This window comes from Anolis carolinensis, chromosome 5 (assembly GCF_035594765.1).
Source record: "Anolis carolinensis isolate JA03-04 chromosome 5, rAnoCar3.1.pri, whole genome shotgun sequence".
NCBI classification, from domain to species: Eukaryota; Metazoa; Chordata; class Lepidosauria; order Squamata; family Dactyloidae; genus Anolis; species Anolis carolinensis.
Window position 1 is genome coordinate 12868640 of NC_085845.1, and position 22230 is coordinate 12890869.

The 22230-nt window shown below is 39.9% G+C and overlaps 1 protein-coding gene across 1 annotated transcript in view; it reads left to right on the forward strand.

Annotated features, from left to right (window-relative positions):
- The window catches only part of shroom3 (shroom family member 3), a 259144-nt gene that overhangs the window by 23979 nt on the left and 212935 nt on the right, over positions 1–22230 (forward strand). The window contains exon 2 of the mRNA XM_003221846.4: positions 14557–14711. Coding sequence (XP_003221894.2) covers positions 14557–14711 — 155 coding nt within the window. The remainder of the gene's footprint in view (positions 1–14556; positions 14712–22230) is intronic.

A 22230-nucleotide genomic window follows, 5' to 3' on the forward strand; every position in this document is an offset into this window, starting at 1 on the left:
CAATTAGCTGATTAGGTCTGCTTCCCTTGGGAAATTCTAAGGAGTCATGCATCTGGACAGAGTTGGGTTTCGCTTCTCGTTCTCTAGGGAAAGTGTTCTGTCGGCGGGAAAACGAGACCCAATATAGGTGCTGCTCGCAAGGGGAACTTTGCGGAGTCAATTGTTCAGCTTGAGGACAGAGATCGTGTGTGGACTTCGTAACCCCAGTTCCTTGTTTCCCGGATCAAGTTTCCAGCCTTGCCTTGTTTCACGGACTTCTTTGGACTCTGTTCATGTTTCATGTTGCCTCGTTTCAAGTCTTGAATCTAGCCAAGAACCAAGTTTATTTTCCAGCCTTGTTGTCAAGCTACATTGGACTTTAAAGACTCTGTCATTTCCCCACACTTTGCTTGGCAAATTGTGTGTTTCGGTCAAGTGGATTATAACTTTGAACTCTAATATCTTATATTGGACAATACATTTCTGGACTATATTTGACCTCATCTGAAAGGTCTGCTTCTGAACTATATTCTTCACTTGTTTTTATTGACTTTATATATTTCTATAATAAAGATATTAGATAGATTCTGGTCTCTGCGCATGGTTATTGGTGCTCTGCAGCCTGGGTCCTGACAATTGACAAGCTGACAGTGACATTCCAGTGGCTTCACCCAACACTTCCTATCAAGGAGAACTTCACTTTGAGCACTTACTTGCACAGAGAGATCCACACCTGCCTTAACAGACCAGCTCTTTGGAGCGAAAATGCCAACCAAGGCTTCATTTATAACACTTCATTTCTCACACCTGGCACCAACACATACCATCCTTGGGCACCTTCCACTACCCCAATGGGCACTGCATTGGCAGCAGATAGATGTCTGATGATTCTCTAAAAGTCAAGAAAAGAAAAGCAGAACTTTTTAAATTAATAGTGGCCTTTTGGCAACAGTGTGATAGTGTTATTGCTGCCCCATTTTGAGTTGTTGGGCATTGTGTCATGTGCAACACGTAGCTTTTTAGCTGTTTTCAGTGTCTTTAATTAAAATAACAATACTCAAAAATCACCAGCACACTCTTTACTAAAATAATGAGTAAATGCTGCTTGTTATGTATTTATGTTACTTTAAAAAAGGAATACTGAAAGAATGACACCAGAAAAAGTAAAGTTTGAGAGGTAATAACATTATTTGTTAATTACAGTATGGTGCTCCCATATCATTTGTCTAATCCAACAAAATACGTTTTTATAGACATTTTCCATATCCTCCAACGCCACTGTATGATGTCCTTGGGCCAGAGGGTCTTCATTTTAATGGAGTTTGCTATTATCTGCAATTGGGTGTCTCCACATGAAGCCTGTCAACATACCCCCCCATGGATATTTCCAAGTTCTGAGTTGTTTAGTCTTCTTCCTCAACCTTCCCCATGAAATGTCTGCATAGACAGCCAGGGGGCTCTGTTTGGGATGATCTATGGTATGGATTAAGGATACCCCCAAATCAGTTGGAAGACCTTCCACAGGCTGGGCTCTCCATATATATTAAAGGTAAAGGTTTCCCCTTTATTTATTTATTTATTTATTTATTTATTTATTAGACTTGTATACCTTGCCATTAAGTCTACTCATGTCCGACTGGGGGTTGGTGCTCAACTCAGTTTCTAAGCCGAAGAGCCGGGGTTGTCTGTAGACATCTCCAAGGTCATGTGGTCGGCATGACTGCATGAAGCATCCTGATTTTATCTAGATTTTACCTTTTGTCCTTATATGTGAATTTTTATGACTGGTTTTCATTGTTTTTAATCTGTTTTATGGTGTTATTTTATTGTTGTTGACTGGGCTTGGCCCCATGTAAGCCGCACCGAGTCTCTTCGGGGAGATGGGGCGGGGTATAAGAATAAAATTATTATTATTATTATTATTATTATTATTACCTTCCCACCAGAGCGGTACCTATTCATCTACTCACATTTGCATGTTTTTGAACTGCTAGGTTGGCAAGAAGCTGGGGCTAACGAGGGAGCTCACCCCACTCCTCAGATTTGAACTGCCAACCTTTTGATCAGCATGTTCAGCAGCTCAGCAGTTTAATCCACTGCACAACTGGGGGCTCCAGGATATACAGTATATATTACCTAATATATTTGCATGATTTTGAACTGCTAGGTTGGCAGAAGGTGGGGCTAACAGCAGGAGCTTACCCTGCTCCCCGGATTCAAACCGCCAACCTTTTGGTCAGCAAGTTCAGCAGCTCAGCAGTTTAATCCTCTGCACCACTGGGGGCTCCAGGATATATATACAGTAGAGTCTCACTTATCCAACATTCTGGATTATCCAATGCATTTTTGTAGTCAATGTTTTCAATACATCGTGATATTTTGGTACTAAATTCATAAATACAGTAATTACAACATAGCATTACTGCTTATTGAACTATTTTTTTGTCAAATTTGTTATATACCATGATGTTTTGGTGCTTAATTTGTAAAATCATAACCTAATTTGATATTGAATAGGCTTTTCCTTAATCCCTCCTTATTATCCAACATATTCGCTTATCCAACATTCTGCTGGCCCGTTTATGTTGGATAAGTGAGACTCTACTGAATATATTACCTAATATATTTATCCTGGATTGAATTATTTGTATTCATCTGATCTTCTAGGATTGTAGGGATTTATATTCCTGCCAATGTTCCCAAAATGCCAGTATCGGAGAACTGTTTTTGGCCAGCCAATTGCAGATCGGTGACACCAGTATTTGCCATGACTGGATCCCTTATGGATCTGAGCAGATATAAAGGCAAGCCATGGATGTGTTGACTCTAAGGGACCACTATTAAACTGATATGCCCTTAGTTCTCTTTTTCATACACTTTAATTTCTGGCAATCATTAGACTGCAGAACAAATGTTAACACTATGATAAGTGTTGGTGGCAGCTCTGTATACTTAAGCGAAGGAGGTTGCTGGGCAAAAGGTAAGAGAGAATAGCTGCCATGCAGTTCTATAAAGCCCTTGAATACACGTCACCATGAAAACCACCAGAGTCCAAACAGGATCATATTTGCATCATCGAATGAAGCAACAGAATGGAATGAGCAGGTGAGGCTAAGAACTATAGAAGCAAAGAAGGCCACACTGTTTCCTGCATGGAAATTACCTGGGCATACAATCAATGTCATCACCTGTATACAGATTAGAGCCCTTACTAAAATTCCTCGCACACCTGAAAGTACATGCTGGTGCCTTTGGGAAACGTTGCTTAATAAAAAGACTGGTATGTCAGAAGGCCAAACTAGAAGAAGTTGCCTGGATTGATTCAACTGACCCTTAAATAGCAACAGCTATATTGCAATACATTTGCATACAGCATAATGGGATTATCGGTGCATCTACATTGTAGAATTAATGCAGCTTGACATCACTTTAACTGCTATGGCAGAATGGTATGGATACATGGGAGTTGTAGTTTGGTGAGGCATTAACAATTTTTGGCAGAGAAAGCTAAAGGTCTTGTAAAACTACAGTTCCCAGGGATCTATAGCATTATGCCATGGCACCTAAGCTAGTTTCAAACTGCATTAATTCTACAGTGTAGATAACCTAATTTTTTTTTGTCTCGGGAATGATTTGAGAAACTGCAAGTCGCTTCTGGTGTGAGAGAATTGGCCGTCTACAAGGACGTTGTCCAGGGGAGGCCCAGATGTTTGATGTTTTACCATCCTGTGGGAGACTTCTCTCATGTCCCCGCATGGGGAGCTAGAGGTGACAGATGGGAGCTCACTCCACTCCCCAGATTCAACCCCCAACTTTTCAGTCAAAAGTCCTGCCAGTACAAGGGTTTAAGCCATTGCATTACCAGGAGCTGCAAGATAACCTAATAAGCACACACATTTGCAATCAGTAATGTGTATCTGCCAGTGCTGGGGTTCAATAGAAGGATAAATTAGAGCAGCCCCCCCTTGTTTTATTAGTGGCTGCCATATTACTGCATTTTGGTTATATATGGGCAATTTTTAAATACACACACATACACACACACACACACACATATATATAAAACAAATAATTTATGTAAGGATATTTCAGGTCTGTTCTAGCGACTTTCGAATGTTGTTTTTGCATCATTGCTGTAGTCTGGTGCATATTTGTCATAAACCACATTTGCTTCTCAATAACTACCAAAGTCTTATGCATGAAAGCTTATACCATGAAAAAAAAATAGTGTTTAAGGTATCTCTAGGCAGTGTTTCTCAATCTTTTTATTCTAAAAGAATCCTTGAAATAATTTCCAGGTCTCTGGGAACCCTGTATAAAACTTATAGGTCCCAGGAAATCCCTGCTCAAAAATTATGATATTTGTCGAACCTCTTAAGAAACCATAAGGGTTCCTTGCACTGAGCTCTGTTGTTTTTGTTGCAGCAACTAGCAAGTCTAGAATAAAAATATATGAAAATAAATGGATAAATATGACTGTTGTGGGAACTTCTGCTTTGCGTGCAGAAGTTCCCAACTTGTAATCCCTGTCATGTCCATTCATCTGGTTTCCCTGAAAATAAGACATCCCCTGAAAATAAGACCTAGTAGAGGTTTTGCTGTATTACTAAATATAAGGCCTCCCTCAAAAGTAAGACCTAGCAAAGTTTTTGTTTGGAAGCATGCCCGCCAAACAGAACACCAGAGCATGCAGGATTGGTAAATGTACGTACCATAGATGTTGTACATGGAAATAATGGTAGTAGCAAGAAATTCTTGATAGGATTCACAGTTTGTCTGATTATTATGGTTTGTGATGACAATTACTGTACAGTATATAAAAAATGTTCATTTTTTTGTTCAACAATAAATGTGAATTCTTCTTCAAGGAAAAATAAGACATCCCCTGAAAATAAGACCTATTTATTTATTTACAGTATTTATATTCCGCCCTTCTCACCCCGAAGGGGACTCAGGGCGGATCACATTATATACATATAGGGCAAACATTCAATGCCCAAATACACATAGAACCGAGACAGAGACAGACGCAGAGGCAATTTAACCTTCTCCTGAGGGGATGTTCGATTCTGGCCACAGGGGGGAGCAGCTGCTTCATCATCCACTGTGACGGCACTTCCTCATTCCAAAGTCGTAAATTAGTTAAATTTGCCTCCCCACTTTATAAGTGGTACCTTATTTCCTACTTGATAGATGCAACTATCTTTCGGGTTGCTAGGTCAGCAATGAGCAGGGGCTATTTTTTAATTTTTTCAATTGGCAGGTGCTCACCCCGCCACGGGCTGGCCTCGAACTCATGATCTCATGGTCAGAGTGATTTATTGCAGCAGGCTGCTCACCAGCCTGCGCCACAGCCCGGTCCCACCTAGTGCATCTTTGGGAGCAAAAATTAATATAAGACACTGTCTTATTTTCGGGGAAACACAGTAGATAGCAGATTATAGTGAAAACTTATACCTGAGATCTAGGAAATTCTAAGAAGACACCTCTGGTTTCGAAAGGCCAAATAATTTGACCGAACACAAGGAAAGATTTTATGTCTATAATGAAGACAGAATTTCCTCAAGCCAAGAGATCAACCAGTTATGACTTCGTTCTGGGCCATTTTATGTGGTGTTAACATAAAAGTTAACATAAAAAGTTAAGCAAATAAACATCTAAAACAAGCAGAGATGTTTTGCCATTGTATGAGCATTGCCAGCTTTTCTGCCTTCGTGTTCCCGGCTACACATGCGCCTGCTGCTTTAAAAGTGCATGAAAGGGGGCAATTTTCTGGGTTTTATTTGACCGATTTTATGAAGTCAACGCTCCTCCTTTACAGTCAACGCCTGCCTCATGCCATGTCCTTTGAATTTCTATTGATGGTAAAAAAGCCTTGCACGTGCCTTATAAAAAGCAAGCAGAGCCTGTCCGGGCAACAGCGAGACCATCCCCATTAAAGCCCCATATTAGAACTGAAAGGACGGTAGGAATGACCTTTGCCATCAGGCAGCTTTTATTGGTCTCACTGGGACTATTAATTCTGAGTCCCACTTTAAAGAGGGTCATTTGTACTTTATTTCCTCGTTCTTTGTTAATATCCCTCTTAGAGTGCCTTGCTTTGCAATGTTCTGGTAAACTGCGATCCGGCGCATGTTTGCTCAGAAATAAATTCCATGGATTTCAAATGGGCTTACTCAAAAGAGCAAAGGCTCATAGCTTTAGCCCTTTGCAATGCATCTGCTTGTTTGTTTGTTCCTTGCTTTAATTACACTGTGTAACAAAACTTGAAAAATGTTATGTTCCTGGTTTGAAAGTGTTATTCTTGTTTAATTGTGCAGTACTTACTTTGAAAGTACAGTAGAGTCTCACTTATCCAACATAAACGGGCCGGCAGAATGTTGGATAAGCGAATATGTTGGATAAGCGAATATGTTGTATTTACGAATTTAGCACCAAAATATCATGATGTATTGAAAACATTGACTACAAAAATGCATTGGATAATCCAGAACATTGGATAAGCGGGGCTTGGATAAGTGAGACTCTACTGTAGTTGTAATACTCCAGAAACTTCGTTTTTATGGCTGCTACAAAGTACAGTATGTGGAATTGATTGAGATACAATGAGATAATATTGAAAAACTATAGCAAAATGTGCTGCGGGATGTCTCACAAAAATAAAGTTTTTGCAGTTTAAACAGCTTTTCCCATGTTTTTATGGAAGAACCAATTAAGAAGTGACATTTATAACCCAGGAACAGAAATCGTGTTACATAGTTTTATTCTTTCCTGTCGCAGAAATCTTTGTGGGAGTATTTTGTTTTTCTTGGAGTCCTAGATCCACGTATATGCTATACAATCCGTGTGAAATTGTATGGGGCCCAATGGCTATGATCCAAATCAACGAATTCTTTCTTTGTGTTGTCGAAGGCTTTAATGGCCAGAATCACTGGGTTGCTGTGAGTTTTCCAGGCTGTAGTATATGGCTATGTTCCAGAAGCATTCTCTCCTGACGTTTCACCCACATCTATGGCAGGCATCCTCAGAGGTTGTGAGGTTTGTTGGAATCTAATCAGGTGGGGTTTATGTATCTGTGGAAAGTCCAGGATGGAGAAAGAACTCTTGACTGTTTGAGGCAAGTGTGAATGTTGCAATTGGCCATCTTGATTAGCATTATACATAATCACTGCATTATACAAATATAGGCCATTACACTCTTAAGTTTGATCCATGTGCTACCGCTGTGCCTGCTACATCCCAAGGACTGTAGTTTGTCTGATTGTACTTCCTTTGCTTTTTGTGGTGATTTGGAAAGATTACTTCTCAAAATCAGTGCTGCTGAGACAAATTGCTTGCCCAAATAGTAAATGTTGCTACATGTGATTTGAGTGGCTGTCGTTCTATAAAAAGTACAATGAGATCCATTATAAGATTAAAGATTCAATTAAACATCCCTTCAGTATTTACAGAGTGTAACGGTTAGGGCCATTGCCCAGCCACTGTAGAATGAATAAGCAAGTAGCAGACAATGAAGAAACAGCTTGTAGCAGTGTGTATGTGTGGATTGCACTGTGACTTTAAAGAAGTATAATTAATTAACAGAATTCACTGTCACACTATGTTGTGGTTGCTCTCTAACAAGAAGTGCTATGTGTTGTTTCCATGTATTGTTTGTCGGCATTTTGCTACTACATTTGACCTGGTCCTATATTTTTAGAAAGTCAATCTCATTGCAATACTTGTTAGACAGCTGAAATAAATAGTGCCTAAAACTCATCTGAGATGTTGAGGCTATGTTCAACATGTGCAAACATATACTGTATATACTCGAGTATAAGCCTAGTTTTTCAGCCCTTTTTTTAAGACTGAAAAAGCCCCCCTCGGCTTATACTCGGGTGAGGGTCCTGGTTGGCTTATATTTGGGTCAGCTTATACTCGAGAATATATGGTACATTTATTATTTTTCTCTATTATTATTATTAGTATTATTATTACATGTATTATTTTTCTCTATTATTGTTGCTACTATTACATTTATTTTACTCTATTTTTATATTATTATTATTATTACATTTATTATTTCACTCTGATCTTATTATTATTTTTGCATTTATTATTTTACTCTATTTATTATTACATGTATTATTTTACTCTATTTTAATTCAAAGGATACATAAGTACATTTACATTGAAGAAGATGAGAATAATGATTTGGTCAGAGTTGGACAGTCTTATCTTAAATTTGAACTTTATGTAAATATTCAAAAACATTTAACCTATTGATGCCTCTATTAATGTAATTTTATTGGTATCTATTTTTATTTCTGAAATTTACACTCTCGGCTTATACTGGAGTCAATGTTTTCCCGTGGTAAAATTAGGTGCCTCGGCTTATATTCGGGTCGGCTTACACTTGAGTATATACGGTAAATGGAGGAAGGAGAGTTAGAGGGCTTGCTAATACATTTTAATGCAGGGACTGGAAACTATGGCGAACCAGTGTGGTGTAGTGTTTTGAGTGTTGGGCTACAATTCTGAGCCATGGACACACAATAGGCAATTTTGGACTCACACCGTCAATCCCAAAAAAAACTCCATGATAGGTTCACCTCAGAATCACCATAAATTGGGAATGATTTGAAGGCACGCTACAACAAAGCAACTACAATCTTCCAGATGTCCTTGGATACAACTCATAATAATCCATCTTTGCTGGCTCTGGTAGCAAGAGGCTAATGGAGTTTCAATTCACCAAACTTGGGAGAATGCATTTCCTCACTAAGCGACACACATAAGTCAAGGAGGAAGAGACGGCTACCGATGTCCCTCAGGACTCATCCGCCCATCTCTTTTTCTCACACAATCATTTAATGGAATATTAATTTCTGAAAAGGGGATTGAGTGAAAATTTCATGGGTCTGAAGCTCTTCCCTGCGATAAATGTACTTGATAGTGTTAATAAAAACCCCTCCTGCATCGTCCCCTCGAACACATCTCATCTTCTCCCTGGTCTACAGTGTGGATGTTTACCTGTCTTCAAAGTACTTGCAAAATAATCAAATAACACAAATTGAAGTCTAAAAACTTGGAACTGTGATATGCACCTATTTATATGCCTCAATAATAATAATAATAATAATAATAATAATAATAATAATAATAATAATAATAATAATAATAATAATGATAATATAAAACCTACCCTACTTGATCTGCACGCATCATCCGAAAATACATCACACAATCCTAGACACTTGGAAAGTGTTCGACTTGTGATTTTGTGATACAAAATCCAGCATATCTATCTTGTTTGCTGTGTCATAATAATAATAATAAACACGCAAAGATACTGTGGGACTTCCGAATCCAGACTGACAAAGTTCTGGGACACAACACACCAGACATCACAGTTGTGGAAAAGAAAAAGGTTTGGATCATTGATGTCGCCATCCCAGGTGACAGTCGCATTGAGGAAAAACAACAGGAAAAACTCAGCCACTATCAGGACCTCAAGATTGAACTGCAAAGACTCTGGCAGAAACCAGTGCAGGTGGTCCCGGTGGTGATGGGCACACTGGGTGCCGTGCCAAAAGATCTCAGCCGGCATTTGGAAACAATAGACATTGACAAAATTACGATCTGCCAACTGCAAAAGGCCACCCTACTGGGATCTGCACGCATCATCCGAAAATACATCACACAGTCCTAGACACTTGGGAAGTGTTCGACTTGTGATTTTGTGATACTAAGTCCAGCGTGTCTATCTTGTTTGCTGTGTCATTATATATATATATTCCTTGGAACCCCTGGTGGTGCAGTGTGTTAAAGTGAGCACCCGCTGTTAGCTCCAGCTTCTGACAACCTAGCAGTTCGAAAACATGCAAATGTGAGTAGATCGATAGAAACTACTCCAGCAGGAAGCTAAGGGCGCTCCATGCAGTCATGCCGGCCACATGACCTTAGAGGTGTCTATGGACAACGCTGGCTCTTCAGCTTAGAAATGGAGATGAGCACCAACCCCCAGAGTCGGACATGACTGGACTTAACGTCAGGGGAAATCTTAACCTTTTTAACTTATTTATACCCCACTACCATCTTCCAATAGGGATGCAGAGTGGCTTACAAATAGCACACGATGGTGCCATACAACACATAAAATACAGTACGTCAACATCAGTAACACTTTTGACAGTGATCCTTAAACCAGTTTTCAACAGATTATAATAATATGAAATAAAGCATCCTGCAGGTACATGCAAGCTCTTAGTCTTCTTCCCAAAGTATGCAGTATCAGTTTTTAAAAGTTTTTTTTATTAAACATTAGTGATCCAGTGACAGATGGATAATTGAGTATAAAGATCTGAATATAGGATAAGACAAATGGGTGGGTGAGTTGCAGCAGAAACCAGACTGCCTTGTTCTTTTCTGCCTTCTTTGTTAGATATAGGAAAAGCCAAGTGCCCACACAGGGACACTTTGGGGCTCTTGGGGAAGTCATCATCATAAGCTACCACTCATGGTCAATATTATTGTCTTGTACGTCTTGACCGTGGGTCTGTAAGTGACTGTAGAAACCTATTCTGGATCTGCATGGTCTTTTGCAGTGAGGACATACATTTCCAGATGGAACGTGGTTCTGGCAGGGGTTGGTTTGACGTGCCTTCCTCTTGACACATTTCTCCCTTTTATCCTCTATTGGTGCCTCTTCAAAATCCACAGCACTGTTGTCTATGGAGCACCAATTCACCACCATTCTCTAAAGCAGTGGTTCCCAAACCACATTCTGCAGAACCTTAGGGTTCCACAAAAGCATTGTATGGGTTCTGTAAATAATCTTGAATATATTTTTATAACTCAGTTTTAAACAATCTATTCCAGGTTATATACATTTAATGAAAATTCCATGTACCTCTGCTTAAAAAATCAAATTTGAATTCTTACCATTGAATGACTTGGGGAGGACTGATAGATGTCAGTAGCTGGAAAGGCTATCCTAGCAATGGTCCCCGTTGAGTCCGCTTATCAGTGCGAATCAGTCTTTTCAACTTATACTTCCACCCCCCCCCCCAAAAGGGAGCAAGTTGAATGGCACCACAATTATCATACAGAAAGCCCAATTTCAAAACTATTTTCAGTTTTTTAAAAATAATTTAAGTGGGAATCCAATATTTTCCTGTACCAAACAAATACATGTCATTATATCCAATATTTTCTTCTACCAAAATAAAGGTTTGTGGTTATACTGTTCTCCAAATGTTTTCTATTTATTTCTAAACCTCCAACATTTTACAAAACACTCGGGCAATAGGAGCAAATGAAAGAAGGAAGACCTTTGTGGGTTCACAATGCTTAAGGACAGAGATAAGGTTCTGTGGGAAAATCAGGAACAGAGTTATTCCCATAATATCTTTTAGCAGTTAACATTTCAGTTTCTCTGCATGTATTTTTTTAATATTGCGCATATACCTCACAACCTCTGAGGATGCCTGCCATAGATGTGGGTGAAACGTCAGGAGAGAATGCTTCTGGAATATGTCGATACAGCCTGGAAAACACACAACAAGCCAGAGTTAGGGTTCCATAGGAGTGGAAGGGGAGCCTTCTGAAAGGGTTTGATGATCCAAAAGGTTTGGGAACCACAGCTCTAAAAACCCTCCCTTATATTCCCATAATATCTTTTAACAGTTAATATTTCAGTTTCTCGGCATGTATTTTTTTAATACTGTGCATAAACTAATGTGGGGAACTGAATGAATTGCTTAGGCAGACTTTACAAAGAAGAAGGTAAAGTCTTATGTATTCTTTTGCTGATTCGTATGGCTAGCATAAACAAAATATAAGCATGTGTACTTAGTTTACATAATGTCTGTAAACTTTGGTATTCAGTTTTACTAGCTTCAGCATCTGAGTTATGGTAATGCCACCTTTTCCCTGAGTAACAAGAAATACTGCTTCGGTGGCTGATGCTTCCATGGTATTTCTATTTATTGTCCCAGCTTGGTCAAGTAAGGAGAAGAAGAGAAGGAGGTTCTCTTTGCTTCCTAAATAGAAATCGCTGGTGGAGCCAGAAATGACTCTGCTCATGCAGGTGGAAAATCAACTTAAAGGCTAAGCCTTCTTTCTGCTATTGGATTAAGAATTCAGAGTCTCCACAAGGAGTCAGATAAGTAAGATCAATCCCTTTTACATCCTTGGTGCCTGCAGAAAATTGGGCTTTGTTTCTTTTTCTGTGCCACTCTTAGTAGACTTGAGTGCTGGCCAAGGTCAACAGCACAAGTTGGGAAATTGAAAACAAAAAGGAGTTTGGGTCTTTGTATATAGAAATTCCAGACTTTAGACACGAAATGTACAAGAAAACCTATGTATACGTGCTTTCAAGTTACTTGTTGATTTTTGGTGACCCCATGCATTTTATAGGGTTTCTTAGGCAAGGAATATTCAGAGGTGGTTATAGCCTATAGCACTTGTTCATTGGCAGTCTCCCATCCAAGTTCTAACAAGATCTGACCTTGCTTAGCTTTAAAGATCAGAGAGAATTCTCATTGACTTTTAAGGTATTTTGTTGAATGAATAGTTTGTTGACATATGTTGAGCTGCTCCTCTTCTTCTTTTGAGGTATAGGAACCTAACCCCATGGTTTCAAATTATTGCTGTCTCTAATAGCAAACGTTATGTTAAAGAAGGGATGCACAGGAACAATACCAGTGAGTCTCTTGGATAGTGCCATCTGAGATGAAAAAACTAACTCCAATTCTTTCCCTTTCTTCTCTTGAAATCTCATGTTTCTATTTCCTGGTTTCAGTGTCTTCAAGCCTATCTTTGCTTATGCATGCCACTGGGTTTCTGTTTGCTTTTGCAATCATTGTTTGAAGGTAGAGTTGTGCATCATATCTGCTGCGTGCTGCATATGCACACTATTGTGTTTCCCAGGGTTGCCACCACACCCTAAATGCAAATATTTCATCCAGATACATTTTCACAATAGAGTCTTGCTTAGCGTGCAGTACACAGTAGCTTGAAGATAGCAGGAATCCTTTAGTTGGTCTAACTGAATGAATTTTCTAATCCAACTCAGATTAAGCCCAGGTGTGAGTGTTAAATTAACACAAAATATGGGACTCCGTCAATTTCCTACCCAAGCTAATTTTTTGACCAAGGAAGAGCAAAAAGGCACCACCCCAGTTCACCTAAAGTCAAGGTAAATAGTACCAAATGTTAGCCAAGTTATTGGGCGTATGTAGCAGGAAACCCACAAGCACCTTTGCCACTAAAAATACAACAATATCAAAGTGACTAACAATCTTCTGTTCTTCCTTGAAACACAAAATGTGTTGCCTGGGGCAGCCCAGAGGATAAGGTAGGGCTGGCCCTGACGGGTTTTGACAGGAGAGCTGCAAATTTATCCAGATAGATAAAGATAGCATATGTATGTACACACAGAAGCCATCAAAGTGATGTAATGTGTCTGTGCAGCTTCTTTGTTCAACACAGAAATTTAAAAACTCACTATTATGTCATTCAGAAAAATTGTAGAGAATCATATTGGTGGGCATTTAAATGGTCTTCAACCAGAGCCATTGAATACATGATGATGATGATGATGATGATGATGATGATGTATATGTTTATTCTTAATAAGAGAGAAGCTGCATAGCTAAGGAATATAAGCCATAGAATAGGGAAGAAACGTAAGATATTACACTTTGGCAGACAAAATGAAATGCACAGACAAAAGATGGGCAACACTTGGTTTGCCAGCAATGCATGTGAATAGGATCTAGCAGAATGGTTCCTAACCTGTGGTTCTCCAGATGTTTTGGCCTTCAACTCCCAGAAATCCTAACAGCTGATAAATTGGCTGGGATTTCTGGGAGTTGTAGGCCAAAACAACTGGGGACCCACAGGTTGAGAACCACTGATCTAGCATGTCAAGAGGCTCTAGAAGTCTCAGTAAGACCACAAGCTGAATGTGATTCAGCAATGTGATGCGGCAGCTTTAAGAGCCATTGAGATTCTAGGCTGCAGCGATAGAATATCACATCTAGTTCAGTGGTTCCCAACCTCCAGGTGTTTTGGACTTCAGCTCCCAGAAATCCCAGCCAGTTTACCAGCTGTTAGGAATTGTGGGAACTGAAGTCCAAAATACTTGGAAGACCAAAGGTTGGGAACCACTGATCTAGCTCAAGAGGAATAATAGTTCTATTCTATTGTGCCATGGCCAGATCTCATCTGGAGCACTGGGCCCACAGTTCAAGAAGGATATTGGCAAACAGGAATATGTCCACCAAAGGGAGACCAAGGTGTTAAAAGGTCTGGAAGCTATGCCTTTAGGGAACTGGATATATTTAGTTTGGAGAAGAGAAGGTTTAGAGGTGACACTTCCTTTCCTCTATTGACTTCCAGACTTCAGGAATTTGTACCAGCCTCCTTGTCCATCAGCACTGACTTCAGTTCCACATGAGGAGAAAGGTGAACAACTATTTGAATGAAGAGAGTGAACAATTATTTTGTTTAAATGGGAATGAAGAACTGAGCAGAGACAACAATGTTGAAACTATGGCTCTGATTTTGTCTTTTTCTCTCCACCTATCCCAGATTGAAGAAGGAGGGAAAGCAGATTCACTGAACTCAAAGCTACAGCCTGGAGATGAGGTGGTGAACATCAATGAGGTGAATCTGAGCAGCTCCAGGCAGAAAGCCATCTCTTTAGTGAAAGGCTCCTGCAAGACACTGAAACTGGTTGTTCGCAGGTACGTGAGCATGCCCTATACAGCAAACTACTTGATACATCCTATGCTTTAAAAAAAATTACACTGTGGTACATGTTACAGTTCACTAATACTGGATTACTTGGACTATATGGGTTGTGAATTAAAAGCAAGCTACATTCAATTTAGAAGACTGTTCAAGTGGCAAATTGAAAGTTTTTGGATTGTGTATCCTCAGATAATGTTCTGTTGTTTAGATCTTTTTCAATGCAGTTTGCACTATTAATTAAAAATAAGTTGAGATGGAAACCTGGGCATGAGTAGATTTAGTTGTGCTGGACCTATTTTACGATTGCTTTTGTGAGTCTGATGCGAGATCTTTTTTCATGATCCCGATCCCATTTTACAACGTAAGTTTTTATTATTAAATCCTGAAGAACTCAGGCTGGAAGTGTGTGACATGACAAAGTCCAAAGCTGTGTGCCCACTGAACTGTTCTCAGAGCAGAGAGTATAAAACTTACCCTTTGGGACTACATCTCTTAATACATATTTCCCAAGGAGTGCAGCCAATGGTCTTACTGTCTACAGCAGTGGTTCCCAACCTGTGGGCCGCGGCCGAGACCTAAAACAAGGTCCGTGAGACATGCGGGGAAAATCAGCTCTAGATGATTAAATATGGTTTTCTGTGGGCGAGCAGATGGCAACCACTGGATGGCATATGTTCTGTATCAGAAACTAGAACTGATGTAGTATATCCAATGCAGTTTTCTGAATCAGCACCCCAAATAACCAAACGGAATCTAAAGTTGACCAAAAACTGATTTGTAACCCTTTTGGTACTAATGTTGGAGAGTGGAACCTGCTCAAAGTGTTGCCCGGTCAAGTGGTCCCTGGTCAAAAAAAGGTTGGGAACCACTGGTCTACAGGTAGACATCCAAAAAAGGCAACTTCCCTACCTCTCTGACATGATGTCGCACCTCAGGTTAGCTTCACCTTGCTACCGTAGAGACACCAGGCAGTATACAGAACATAGTCTTTTGTAGTTTATTAGAAAATAAGGAAAAGATAGATCATAAAAGGTAAAAGTTCAGTTCCAGTAAATAGTTACAAAATCCATGGAAACATTAGGCATGAAACAAGGTCCTTAAAACGAAGTCAAAGTCCCAGAAACGTGGATACATCCAAACTGCAAAGTAATACAGGAAAGCAGATTTGGTTCTTGATGCAAGCAAGGAAATTGCTTTGACAAATTTCTCCCTCTCAACAGACTGTTTTAATAGCATAACATAAAGGCGTTACTTTGCCCTTTGAACTCCCTCTTACTTGCTATTCACTTCTACGCAACCCCCGAATTCCAGCTGACTAGCGCAATCGAGCTCAGCGGCCTCATTGTCAAGGCTGTCAAAGTCACTGAGCTCGTTAGTGTTATCAGAGCTGCTCTCCCCTTCTGCTTCTTGCACCTGAAACCCATCATCAGAAACAACATCATTTCTTCCAATGGGAAAAACTCCCTGCTCTTCATCTCCCACAGCAGGAACACTCTGCACCTGAATCCCATAATTCCCATCAAAGTCATCTTGAAACTCATCCGGAACCTGAATCCCATCATTATGCACTTGCATCCCAGAATCCTCATCAGAGTCACACAAAGGCAAAGGCTGAGTCACAACACATGAGTTGTATTGCATTTAAGCATGGGATTCCCACTGTAGGCTCTCAATGCCAGTAAGCAACTGACCTTGATAAACCTGTGCTCTATCTGTCTTATTGTCCATTCCAGTGTGTTCTGGCAATGCCTTTCATGAGTCAATTATGTGTCCTAAACTTGCTCTGCTAATGGACTTTAATGGAGGACTCCAAGTTTTAGTGTTCTAGGAGAAAATGGCCTTTCTTTATTCATTCCCTCTATACTCTGTTCATTTCTCGTTTTCTCCCAGTCTCCGGAAAACAGATTTTATTTCCCTCAGTTCTAGCGATCTGATCAGTTGAAGTTAACCGTCCATGCAAAAGAACCAAATGTGGGGATAGGTGAGCCTTTTCCCTCCCACATTCCCTTCTAATGTGGTTTATTTTTAGACCCAGTTTTTTTTTCCTCCCCAGCCCTCCAGTTCATAATTCTACTGGCGGAGGTAGAGCCGTTCTCCTTACCGAATCCTGCTTCCTGGATGTCTTATCTCAATTAAAATCGGGTCAGATATTAAAACACAATCCATGCAGTTGCAGCACCAGTAGAAGCCAGGGCACAGTGCTTTGCTGGTTCTTTTCAGTGGAGAACAATCAGCTGGCATTCCAGCCGCATTCCCCGAGCAGCACATCCAACAAGAGGAATGGGACACCTTCCAGTTCTCTCTCAGCTTTTTCAAAGCCTTGTTAACTGAGACTGGTTTTCGGCCTTTTCTCTCTAATAGAAGAGGCCTTCTGCTGTGCTTTTTATATCAACGTGGCTTCCCAGGTCGGCTTTATCCCAGCTATATTCATTTTTCATGGGAGTTGTGATCTAGGTCAGCGGTTCCCAAATTGTGTTCCGCATAACCCTAGAGTTCCATAGAAAGCATCTTGGGCTCTGCGAAAAGTCATTACAATCACATTTAAAATGGATTTTTAAATAAATAATTTTTAAAATAAAGCCACCCAAGGCCAACTATTTGATTTACAGCCTCCGTAATAACTATTTCGGGCTACAACTAATACTATTGCTATCAGGTATGCAGTTACTACCGCGTTTCCCCGAAAATAAGACAGTGTCTTATATTAATTTTTGCTCCCAAAGATGTGCTAGGTCTTATTTTCAGGGGATATCTTATTTTTCCATGAAGAAGAATTCACATTTATTGTTGAACAAAAAAATGAACATTTATTATATACTGTACAGTAGTTGTCATCACAAACCAGCATAACCAGACAAATTGTGAATCCTGTCAATAATTTCTTGTTACTACCATTATTTCCATGTATATGGTACGTGCATTTATCAATCCTGCATGCTCTGGTGTTCTGTTCGATGGCCATGCTTCTAAACAAAATCTTTGCTAGGTCTTATTTTCGGGGGAGGCCTTATATTTAGCAATTCAGCAAAACCTCTACTAGGTCTTATTTTCTGGAGATGTCTTATTTTCGGGCAAACAGGGTAGATTCACATTTTCAACATTTTATTTCCATCTGTAATACGGAGCCCTTGGTGGTGCAATGGGTTAAACCTTTGTGCCGGCAGGACTGCTGACTTGAAGGTTGGGTTGCTGACCTGAAGGTTGCCAGTTCAAATCCAGGGATAGCACAGATGAGCTCCCTGTGTCAGCTCCAGCTCGCCATGCGGGAACATAAGAGAAGGATGGTAAAACATCAAACATCTAGGCGTCCCCTGGGTAACGTCCTTGCAGATAGCCAATTCTCTCACACCAAAAGCAACTTGTAGTTTCCCAAGTGGCTCCTGACATGAAAAAAAAATCTGAACAAGTGTGACTCACATTTTCATATTGATTCCACTTTTTTTTTTTTTCTTCTACAGTTTTTGAGATGAAAGACACCTGGAATATTAGGATACAAAAAATAAGAATACAAAGCATACAAATAAATTGTTGTTGTTATTTTATTATTATTATATTATTCATAAAATACTAAGAGTAAAATGTACTCCAAAACTAGATATTATATAGGCAATGGGGAAATGTACTTTAATTGGTGTGAAATGATCCAGAGTATATATTTTGATTAAACAAATCAGGGATAGAGTTAGCGTTTAATAGAAAATAAATGTCTTTTGGAGGGTACTATGACTGAAAAGGTTTGGGAACCGCTGTTTAGGTAATGCTTAGGCAAAGGCTTTAGCCTAAGCATGGCATTTAGTTCTACATTAAATGTGGCGGTCTTACTATAGTCACAAAGCTATTTGTCCCAAGATTCACATGTTTCGTTTTGCAAGTTTCTTTCCCCTAAGACTGTGAAAATAGATCTGGTTTCCATAGCGGTTTTAAATTTACTCGCTGCATGTGTTTGAGTGCAGAAAACAGACAGTAGTAGTAATATTTAAAACAGTGCAATTCTGAACAAATCCCATGAATATTTATCCTGAAATGAAGCACTGTGAGACTTACTTGAATATACTGGTATATATAGAGACCTTTTCATTGTTTTTACTGTTATCCTCAGTAAGATAGTAAAAGATGTTTGACAAGTAAAGGTAAAGGTAAAAGTTTCCCCTGAGGTTAAGTCCAGTCGTGTCCGACTCAGGGGGTTGGTACTCATCTCCATTTCTAAGCCGAAGAGCCGGCGTTGTCCGTAGACACCTCCAAGGTCATGTGGCCGGCATGACTGCATGGAACGCCGTTACCTTCCTGCTGGAGCGGTACCTATTGATCTACTCACATTGGCATGTTTTCGAACTGTTCAGTTGGCAGAAGCTGGAGCTAACAGCTTACACCGCTCCTGGGGTCTGAACCTGGGACCTTTCGGTCTGCAAGTTCAGCAGCTCAGTGCTTTAACATATTACGCCAAGTTGTATGTTGACAAGTAGGCTTTATTTATTTATTTACTTACTTACAGCATTTATATTCTGCCCTTCTCACCCCGAAGGGGACTCGGGGCGAATCACAGAACAGATATATGGCAAACATTCAATGCCATTATACACAAGCAGGACAGAAAACAGTATAGATAGAGGTATATAGGCATTTCCCATCTTTGGCATCCTGGAGGTTGTGCTTGATTCTTGGCCACGGGAGGGTGCTGTCGCTCCATCCTCCATGTCAAAGAGCCCTGTTTACAGTCTTCTTCCTTTTTTTAATTACCGGCATCTTACTGGTATTTCCTTATGGTGCCATTAAAATACCTCCCTGCTTTAGTGGTACCTATTTATCTACTCACAGCTGTTTTCAATCTGTGAGCTGGGCTGAAGGTCAGGTGATCACCCCAACCCGGGCTTCGAACTGACAACCTTTTGATTGGTAAAATGTATTGCAGCTGGTGATTAACCTGCTCTGCTAAAGCCCACATTCCTTAATTATACTTTGTGCAGTATTTACTTTGAAAGTACAGTAGAGTCTCACTTATCCAAGCTAAATGGCCCGGCAGAAGCTTGGATAAGTGAATATCTTGGATAATAAGCAGGGATTAAGGAAAAGCCTATTATACATCAAATTAGGTTATGATTTTACAATTAAGCACCAAAACATCATGTTTTACAACAAATTTGACAGAAAAAGCAGTTCAATACGATGTAATGTTATGTTGTAATTACTGTATTTACGAATTTAGCACCAAAATATCACGATATATTGAAAACATTGACTACAAAAATGGCTTGGATTATCCAGAAACTTGGATAAGCGAGGCTTGGATAAGTGAGACTCTACTGTAGTTGTTATGCTCCAGAAACCTCATTTTTGTGACTCTCATAAAGGCTATGAAACATTCAGTGAAAAACTATAGCAAATTGTGCTGCAAGATGTTCCCCAAAACAAAGTTTTTGCAGTTTAATAAACCTTTTCCATGTTTTTATGATAGAACCAATTAGGAAATGACATTCATAACCTAGGAACAAGATCATGTTACATAGTGTTGTGTCTTCCAGCATGGCAGAATGGGGTTGGATTGGATGACCCTTGTGGTCCTTTCTAACTCATACTGTGATTTACATTAGACTCACCCATGTTTAAGTACTTACACAATTTGTTTAAAAAGCTAACTCATATGTATTTAAAAAGGCAGCTTCGTCAGCTTCTGTTTTATCTGGTTTTCCAGAAATGTCACTCCTATTTGTTTCCATATCGATGAGGTCTTTTTTAATCAGAGGAAACACCTAAGATAAAGGGGGGTTGGCATTTACCGTTCATTTGATGCAAATCTAGCTTGTAGGCTAGATGTGGAATGGGATGCAATAGTTCCTTTCAACTTCCACAGAAAGGAACTGTCCCCTAGCTATTCTTCATTATATTTTAATGATTGATTAGTTGCTGAAGCGGCAATGGCAACACAGAATTAAGTATCATAACTTTGGAAATGTTAAGGTACATCTGTACGGAGACCTTCGCGTCATGCTTTGTTTTGGAGGCTTATATTCCACCCACTTCCCCAAAAAGGGAAATCAAGACACTGAGCAAGTCAAATCTATTTAAAACAACATTCAAGAGTTATGAAAACATTTCGACCAAAGGCCTATTTAAAGAGGAAAATGTTTGCATGTTTCCTAAAATAGTATGCTGTTTGGATCTGATTAGTCTCTGTTGGCAGAACCATGACCAAAAGTGGGAGAAACCACAAAAATCTCTGGATCACATGGCTTCCCGAAAGTGAGAAATGTGTGAAGATACTCTCCAACTGTGGGGGAGAATCCTGGTTCATTCTCTGTTGTCTCACTTTTTCAACTGCTTTTAAAATGTCCCGGTTTCTCTCTTCCTCCCATTTCCTCAACCTCCGTCCCTGGGTTATTTTTGTTGGTGCAAACTGAGTTTAAAGTGCAAAAGCCGTCTGCCTTCAACTACAGGAATACTCAAAGAGAAGGGAGTTAATAATGGATGGGAGCTTCTTAAAAGTGAGATTCTGAAGGCACAATTGCAAACGGAGAGGAAAAAAAAAAAAGAGAAGTCTAAAGAAACCAGAAAGGATATCCAAAGAACATTCAGCTGTGCTAAGATTTCAAAGGGACGTGTACAAGAAATGGAAAAGGAGGGAAATCACCAAAGAGGAATTCAAACAAATAACCAACATATGTAGGGAAAAGGTTCATAAGGCTAAGGCACAAAATGAACTCAAGCTTGCCAGAGAGATTAAAAGCAGTAAGAAGGGGTTCTTTGGTTATGTCAATAGAAAAAGGTCTAGAGACCATGCCCTATGAGGAGTGGCTTAAAGAGCTCAGTATGTTTAGCCTGGAGCTCCCGATGGCGCAGCGGATTAAACCGCTGAGCTGCTAAACTTGCTGAATGAAAGGTTGGCAGTTTGAATCTGGGGAGCGGGGTGAGTTCCTGGTGTTAGCCCCAGCTCCTGCCAACCTAGCATTTCGAAAACGTACAAATGTGAGTAGATCAATAGGTATTGCTCCAGCGGGAAGGTAACGGTGCTCCATGTAGTCATGCCAGCCACATGATCTTGGAGGTGTCTACAAACAATGCCGGCTCTTCGGCTTAGAAATGAAGATGAGCACCAACCCCCAGAGTTGGACACAATTAGACTTAATGTCAGAGGAAACCTTTATCTTTACCTATGTTTAGCCTGTAGGAAAGGAGACATGATAGCCATGTATAAATATGGGAAAGGATGTCACAAGGAAGAGGGAGCAGGCTTTTTTTCAGTTGCCCTGGAGACTAGGACCCAATGGAACAATTAGTCAAAATTACAGGAAAGGAGATTTCATCTGAACGTTAGGGAAAACACCCTGACCGTGAGCACTGTTCAACAGTGGAACTCTCTGCCTGGGAATGTGGTGTAGGCTCCTTTCTTGGAGGCTTTTAAACATTTGTTGGGGGTCCTTTCTGCTTTTCCAGCATGACAAGGGGTTAGACTAGACTCACTAGATGGTCCATGGGGTCTTTCCCAAGTCTATAATTCTAACCCATCAGGAGAAGAAG